This window comes from Acanthochromis polyacanthus, chromosome 9 (assembly GCF_021347895.1).
Source record: "Acanthochromis polyacanthus isolate Apoly-LR-REF ecotype Palm Island chromosome 9, KAUST_Apoly_ChrSc, whole genome shotgun sequence".
Lineage (NCBI taxonomy): Eukaryota > Metazoa > Chordata > Actinopteri > Pomacentridae > Acanthochromis > Acanthochromis polyacanthus.
Window position 1 is genome coordinate 33,713,634 of NC_067121.1, and position 8,355 is coordinate 33,721,988.

At 42.6% G+C, this 8,355-nt stretch overlaps 2 protein-coding genes across 6 annotated transcripts in view; one reads left to right on the forward strand and one right to left on the reverse strand.

The window, feature by feature from the left end:
- LOC110947774 (solute carrier family 22 member 13-like) overlaps window positions 1-8,355 on the reverse strand; it is a 46,026-nt gene that overhangs the window by 5,992 nt on the left and 31,679 nt on the right. The window lies entirely within an intron of this gene.
- On the forward strand, window positions 1,196-8,260 carry xirp1 (xin actin binding repeat containing 1). Its single transcript, XM_051953491.1, has 2 exons — window positions 1,196-6,847; window positions 6,932-8,260. The coding sequence occupies exons 1-2, from the start codon at window positions 1,196-1,198 to the stop codon at window positions 8,117-8,119; spliced, it is 6,840 nt and encodes a 2,279-aa protein (XP_051809451.1). The 3' UTR covers window positions 8,120-8,260.

Consider the following 8,355-nt stretch of genomic DNA (forward strand, 5'->3'; position numbering starts at 1 on the left):
CTTTCTGTGTTGAGTTTGCATGCTCCCCTGTACATGTGTGGGTTTTCTCCAGGTACTCCGTATTCCTCCCACAGTCCAAAAACACATTGAGGCTAATTGGTGATTTTAAATTGCCCGTAGGTGTGAATGTGAGTGTTATTGTTTGTCTGTATATGTAGCCCTGTGACAGACTGGTGACCTGTCCAGGGTGACAGGCAGCAGTGTTCTTTAAAACAGAGAGAAAAGGACCATAAAGAGGACAGGAGTAGAGATGCTGCTGTGGTGGCTTCTCAGACTACTGTTAGCATTGTAAATTATTTGCAAAATCTGAGAATGAAAATCTCAGTGGCTTTTTATGAGAAAATGTAATAATGTATCAATGTTGAGTTAACTTTTGTTTATACTGCCCCTAAGTGGTCAGAAAAGTAATTAACGTTGGGATAGGCAATATGCTTATCGTGTCACTGAGCATAAATTCCACATTAACCTTTCAACATGTTGTAATTTAAGTTGTATGAGAGGAAACCTCTACACTTCATCCATTTTCAGGCTTTAAAAAATCTAATCCATGACCGAGACTTCAGATAATTGTAATGAGAGAGTATCAGTAACATTAGCAAACAGCATAAGATGTCATGGTAGAATATGATTATTGGAGGACATCCATTCAGGAGAACAGGCTCTGAATCAGATGAAAAGCACAAGTGAATACTGAGTTTTGGCTTGACAGAGTTTGCACATTCGAAGCATATGCTTATATATTCTTTCGCCTTTTCCAGATTTCTTCCTTCTGCAGCTTTAATGTAGATTTAACACTGTGCCCTATTGATGTCATTTTTGACCTGAACCAACAGGAAAATCTAAAACATATTTCCCAGCCAGTTAATTACAAACTGCACTTTGCGTACGCTATGATTCACACGTCCAACCTAAAGAGAAGAAAATACCGAAATATAACAATAAAAGCAGCTACCTGCACTGACAATTAGACTATGTGTCTGTGTGACGTCTGCCTACTAACAGCTGTGCGGTGTTTGTTAACCCTGGTGTGACAGAGGATGGTTTGCAGTGAAAAACATCAAGTGCTCATAGAGGCAAGGTAAAGTATAGCTTTTCTCGTTAAATGCATGCCATTCTAATATTTGCATGTATCTTAAGTAATGCTGTTTTTTGATGACTAGATCCTGATAATGTTATTCCTTTCTGTTTTTCCAAGATGGCAGATGCCGCCAGAAAAGTCACAGTTTCACAATCCCCTCATGATGAAGATGACTTGCCTCTCCCCCCACCTCCTCCTGTGCCACCGAGACCCCTTGACTATGAAGGGCCCTTAGCTCAAAGTAGCCTTCCAGTCCCTCCACCGAAAGAAACCTTCTCAATGTTCTATCAGCAGCGGCAGAAGACTGAACTGAAGAGGCTTTTCAAACACATCCACCCAGACCTCCGGGCAAATCTCGACGATGCGGTGGACGATGAGATAATGAAGGCAGTGCAGTCGCAAAACACTCAAGCAGGAGATGCAGCCTATCAGGGAGAAGTGCAGTCCATGAGGTGGATCTTTGAGAACTGGACTCTGGACAATATTGGAGATCCTCATGCAACTAAGAAGCTGCTGGATAATGAGGAGTTAAAGGGTGGAGATGTCAGAAGCACCTCCTCAATGTTTGAGCACATCGACAGCACCCAACAAATGTCTGCTCAAAGACAGACTTCTGTCAGAGGGGATGTGAGAACATCAACATGGTTGTTTGAAACCCTGCCTTTAGATTCCCTGAACAAATCAAAAAGAGAAGAGAGCGAACTGGTTGAGGCAGTGCTAAAAGAACCCATCCAGCCCGGAGATGTAAGCGGGACTCGACTGCTGTTTGAGTCTAAAACACTGAGTGACTTGGGACGCTGTAATTCCATTGAAGACCACAGCTTCCTGAAACTGAGATCTGAGCTTCAGGAGCAGAAAGGAGATGTCCAGAAGACAGTGAAACTCTTCCAGACAGAACCTGGCTGTGCCATCAGGGACAATAGCGGTAATATCCATGAGATTAAAAATATCTGCAGGGAGGAGATCAACAGTAGCAGCATCAGCACTGCCCGGTGGCTTTTTGAAACTCAGCCTTTGGACCTGATTAATAAGGGAACTGATGGAGTGAAAATTATTCGGGGTATATCTCTGGAGGAGGGGCACAGAGGAGGTGTTGACCGAAAGAGGTGGATGTTTGAAACTCAGCCATTTGACACGATACAAGAGGTTGGGGGAGTGGACAAGTTTGAAGGAACTTCAGGGGAGGCTGATGTCAGCAACAAAAGGAAGCTCTTTGAGATGCAACCATTGGCAAAAGTAAAAGGAGATTCTGCAGAAAAGTCTGTGGAAAAGGAGGAAATCATTGGAGGAGATGTCAAGACTTCTCTGTGGCTGTTTGAAACTCAGCCAGTGGAGACTCTTAGTGACAGCTATGAAGTTGGGCACCTGAAGAAAATTACCCTTTCAGCTGAAGAACAAGGAGAAGTAAAAGGCAAAAAAGAAATATTTGAGAGTTGCAGCATTCAAAAGAACACCTCATTTAGAGAGCAAGAGATTGAAAAGGGTGATGTTAAAGGATTCAAACAACTTTTTGAAACAATTCCTTTGAGCAAAATTGCTCATTCTGATGAGGAGATTACCAAGAAGGAAAACACTATTACAGCTGGAGATGTAAAAGGTAACAAAGCAATGTTTGAGATAACTCCTCTATATGCAATAAAGGACAGCTCTGGAAACCTCCACAAGGTTACAACAGTCAGCCGAGAGGAATTCGTCAAAGGGCAAGTCAAAAACTATAAGTGGATGTTTGAGACCAAGCCTTTGGACCAGTTGGCAGAAGGAAAAGAAAATGTAGAAATAATCAAAGGTATCACCAGACAGGAGGACAGCATGGGTGATGTCAAGATGGCAAAGTGGCTTTTTGAAACCCAGACAATTGATGGGATCCATTCAAAGTTCAATCAGACCGAGCAAAGTTCTTCATTGGAGGAGGAGCAGCGTAAAGGTGACGTCAAGACTTGTAAATGGTTATTTGAGACACAACCAATGGACATTTTGTATGACAAATCTGAAAAAATGAAAGAAAAAGAGGTGATTGACAATACCGATGTCAAGTCTATTACTTGGCTTTTTGAATCACAGCCTCTCGACAGCATCAAAGATGGCGATGAGTACAGTCTGAAGCTGTGCAGCACCACACAGGATTCTGTCAAATCAGAGGTCGGTGTTCAAACAGTCAAACATCTTTTTGAAACAGAAACCTTGGATAAAATAAGCAGGGATTCAAAAGTAGAACAAGATCTAAGATGCATCAGTCAGGTCAATTTTCAGTCAGGAGATGTCTCGCGAGTCAAAGAACTATTTGAATCCCAATCCCTTGATGAAATAGGATTAGAAATGATGGCAACATCAGCTGAGCAGAACCAAGATGAACAGATCGAAAAGGGTTCGGTCCATAAATTTACTTGGATGTTTGAGAACTGTCCCATGAACAAGATCAATGAGGACAATGAGGAAACAAATGTGGAGAGAATTGGAGGTCTAGAGAGTGGTGATGTACAAAACAAAAAGTTCATATTTGAAACCTCATCACTGGACAAAATCCATGACGAACCACTTGAGCATCAGTCAGTCTCTGTGGAACAACCTGCGATCAATGTCGACGTGAAGTCAAGCACGATGATGTTTGAGTCGCTGCCACTGTACGCCATCAGAGACAAAGAGGGCCTGTTTCATGAAGTCACAACTGTAAAGAAACAAGAGGTAAAGAGTGGTGACGTAAGAGGAGCAAGATGGATGTTTGAGACAAAACCACTCGATGCTATCAAGGCAGAGAATGAAGTTTATGTCATCCGAGCGGTCACCCAAGAAGATGTCAAGAAAGGAGATGTTAAGTCAGCCAGATGGAAGTTTGAGACACAACCTTTGGACTCCTTCACCAGCCGAGAAGAGCCCACTGTTACCGTCACTGAAGACTTTGGCAGCACCAATGTGCAGCTGAATAAACAGATTTTTGAATCTGAGCAGTCAAGCAATAAGTTTGTGCGAATGGTTAGCGTCACTGATGTCCAGCGTGGTGATGTCAGGACCTCCACATGGCTCTTTGAGAATCAGAGCATTGGCAGTCTGAAAGGGGAACCTCAGGAGCAGAATCCAGTGAAAACAGTCCACAGGGAAGACAACCAGAAGGGAGATGTGAAACGCTGCACCTGGCTATTTGAATCGCAGCCTTTGGACAAGATCAAAGACCCTGCAAATACCTCAGTGCAAGGTGTTGAGGAGATACCAAAAGCTGACGTGAAGTGCACCACCTGGCTGTTTGAAACCACTCCACTGGACAAAATCACTGCCAACAGCGCTGCTGACACACTTTCCTCTTTGCATGAAATGACTTTTATTCACTCAAGTGGCATCATTATTGAAGCAAATGAGAGCAGGAATGTCAACATGGCAAAATATCTGCTTGAAGGCAATCAAGGTGTGCAAATCCAGAAAGAGGAGGTTGTTGGGGGTAACATCAGGAACATCATGCTGCAACTGTTACTCAAACCAACCCTCAATCCACAAGTTACGCTTCTGAGAGAAACTGAAAAAGGCAAAGTTAACACAACAGTAGTTGAGCTTCCAGTCTTCCAGTCAAGCACCACCATCGACATCGAGAGAGATCAAAGAATACAAAACATTGCCCAGATGATCGATGACCTGCTTGTTCAAGATAAGAACTTCAAAAAGGGAATCGTGATGCAAGAGACTGCAGAGGGACATGCGCAGATGTCCGTTTATTCGCTCATCTGTAGTTATGAGATGAAAACTGAGAGTCACCTGTCAGAGAGGGGAGATGTAAAGTCAACAATTGGAAACCTGTTAGCTACTGCCAACAGTCAGAGGACTGCAACATTATGTAGAGTGGACGAAAACGAGAAGGGAAACGTCAATCTGTACAAAAGCTGCATTGAGAAAGGAGAGCTGCATTACCTGAAGAGTCTTCACGCTGAGACAGAAGATGAAGTTGATCACAGCTATTTGGCCAAAGAGCAGATTGAAACAGTGCAAGGTGGTGTGAGGGAAGCAAAAAGAAGCCTCTGCCAGCAAAAAGAGCAGGTGGAACGAACCATTTCTGATGTTCTGCCAGGAGATGTGAAGAACACCAAGAAAGTTTTTTCATCAGAATGTTCTGTCAACATTGACAACTCTATGCCAAAGGAAGAAATAATCCCTGGAGATATCTCATCAGCAAAGCAACAACTTTCAGTAAAGCAACCTGTGTTTGTTGAAAAAGAGGAGATTGTGGCCGGAGACATCAAGGCAACAATGCAGTCATTAGAACGTGCGAAGCAACAGAGCATGTGCGTGGAGCGAGAAGTCTTTACACCTGGAACTATCTATGACATGGACTTGTCAGCTCAAGGTCCAGAAATTGAAGGAAACCAAGCACAGAAAGAGGTCATTATATCTGGAGACGTGAAAGCAGCTAAAAAGTCTCTAGAAATGGCGAAGATGCAAAGCATGCATGTGGATCGGGAGGTTGTTGTTCCTGGAAAAATATACAACCTGAATGTGTCAGCACAAGAGGAAAGTTCTTCAAGAGTGACACAGTCTGCATGCTCATCCTCCACCAGATGCCAGCAAATCAGGACTTTTCCAAAGGTCAGTGATGCACAGAGAGATCAGAAAAGCCATGTTTCCTTTGAAGCTTGTCAGCAAAATGCAGTTGTAATCAGTAATTGTGCCCCAGAATCACATACACCTTTTGTGGGATGTGAGTTTAATGGTCATACAACTGAAGATGAGGCAGAAGAAGCTATAAGAGGAGATGTGAAGGCAGCCATTAGGTCTCTGCAGAATGCAGCCACAGAGCAGAAGCTCTTAGATAAAGAGAATATTGTAAGAGGAAATGTGCAATTGGCTCTGGAATCTCTTGAGAAGTCTAGCGTAAATGTATCCAAAGGAGACTATAAAGCTGCAATGATATACAGGAATTCAGGCAGAGCTTGTTCAGAGAGGAGCAAGACTGTTCACAAGCAGTGTGTTGTGGTGTCTGTGCCTCCATCTGACACAAAATTATCTCCTTCAATTTCAGTAACCTGTGAAGGACAGCCATCCATTACAACAAAGAATCCAACTCCCAACCCTGTAGCAAATGGAAACTATAAATCACCCAGCTCTGAAAATGGAAATCCACCTCTACTCTGTCCAAAGACTGAGAAATCACAGGAGCAGAAACCAGCTTTACCACCGAAGCCACAGTGGACAAAATCAGTAGTTGTGGAAGAATCAAAAACGTTGCCAAGCCCTTCTCTTGAAGTTGCTCACCCTATTAAAGACAATGTAAAAAGTGCAGTGATTCCTCCAAAACAGTTTCCTTCACTGTCTATAGATAAGCAACAAGAAACTACAACACATGGCAAAATCAGTAAAGAGAACTTACATGAAACAAACCACAGAAAATGTATTGAGGAAGCAGTGCAAGAATCAAACCAAACCAATGAACATCTACTAGTGGCTCAGGAAAACATGAAGAAAACAGCACCACTTACAGGGAGCAAATCAGACTGCCAACTGATCAACAGCAATGATGTGGAAAGAGAGAGAAATGAGATCAAGAAAATCAATGCAGCTGAGGAGATACAGATGTGCATGAAGAGTTATGCAGAAGAAGGTAAACACGAAATGAATTCAAGCTTGCGGGCAGCTCTGCAGAACTTTGAAAGAAAGGACAGCGAGGCATTGGACAAAAGAGCTTCGTTGTCCAAGAAGGTAAAAGTCACAAATGATAATGTCAATGACCATAAAAAAACTGACAACAAACCACATCTCAAACCTTCCAAAAATCAACACAACAAGACTGAAGTGCAAACATCAGAGAGTAACACCTCAACTGATGTGAGTTTTATGCAGCAAGATCACCTCAATGAAAAGAAACACGAGCCTGAGGATAAAGTTGTTTTAAGAGAGAAGAAAGTAAGGGAGACAGAGGACGAAAGACGACAAAGACTTTCTGTCCACAAGGAGGAGATCATGAAGGGAAATGTGAAGGCGGCAATGGAAATCTTTGAAAATTTAAGGAAACGAGAGGAACTCAAAGGAATCCTGTCTCAGGTGCAAGAAATCGAAGGCGAGAGCAGCAGCGTAGATGCCAGCTGCCTGAAGACGTTGTACGAGAACGTCCCTGCTTGGGTGGCTACACCAAGTCGAAAAGCTAAGCAAAGCAAAATGGAGAAAAAGAAAGTTGAAATAGAAACACAAGATGATGATCTTGAGAGCATCTCCTCAGTGGAGACTGCATTTGAAGATCTGGAAAAGGCAAGCAAGGAAATAATGAATCTGAAGGAACAGACTTTAACAAAACTGCTTGAAATTGAAGAAACGATTAAAAAGGCTTTGTACTCTGTTTCTAATCTGAAATCTGAGGCAGACATTGCAGGGCTGTCGGGGCTGTTTGATGAATCTTTAAAATCTGAGCAAAACCTTCAACCCGCCAACAACATCAGGAAGATCAGTATTGTGTCCAGCAAGGCCAAATCAGGTCAAAACAAAGAGACGACTGATGCAAATCTCCAAACAGATTTGGATTCAACCTTTTCCAAAAAAGACGGGCCCAGACAAGTGAGCAATAAGCCGCTTATTAGACAGTCATCCTCCCAGTCTTCCCCATCGTTCATCTCCATTCGCTCTGCTGCCAGAAGGCCCACTGAGCAAGCAAAGCCAACCATGTCAACTTTCAAACCAAAGACAGATGATGCAAACAGTGATCAGGTTTCTGCTGCTTCAGAGTCTTCAAAAAATGGTCCACAACGCAAAGTCAGTGTGCTTGAGGTGAAAACTGTTCCAGAGCAACCAGCAGGAATGATCGGCAAAAAGACCGTCAGCGAAACATACGAGGAGACTGACGGCTTTGGCAATGTTTTTGTTTCTTCTGTAACTTCAACATTTGTCACCAAACAATCTGACAGCAAAACAGCTGCTCTGTTCGAAGTAGTAGGGAGTCCAACCAGATACGAAGTCATGACATCCCCATTAATGCGAAGATCTGGCCTCCCTTTTGAAGATAAAGTGTCGAGCAACACCAAAGAGGAAGGGACGGTGTTTGTAACGTTCAGCCAACCAAAGGAGAAGCAGTAAACAAGCAACTTGTCTGTGTCCTTTAACTTTAGGAAAGCAGTTATTCCATTTGTGTATTTATCCCATTATGTTTTAATGGAGAGGTTTTGTTAGTTATTAAACTGATCTTATGAAATAATGAAAATGTTGACTTAAAATTGCAAAACATTTGTCTTATAGATTTTATACTGTAACCACACAATAAAGTGTTAAGTTCTTTTATTAAAGCTAAGCATATAGACAACACTGTCTGTTCT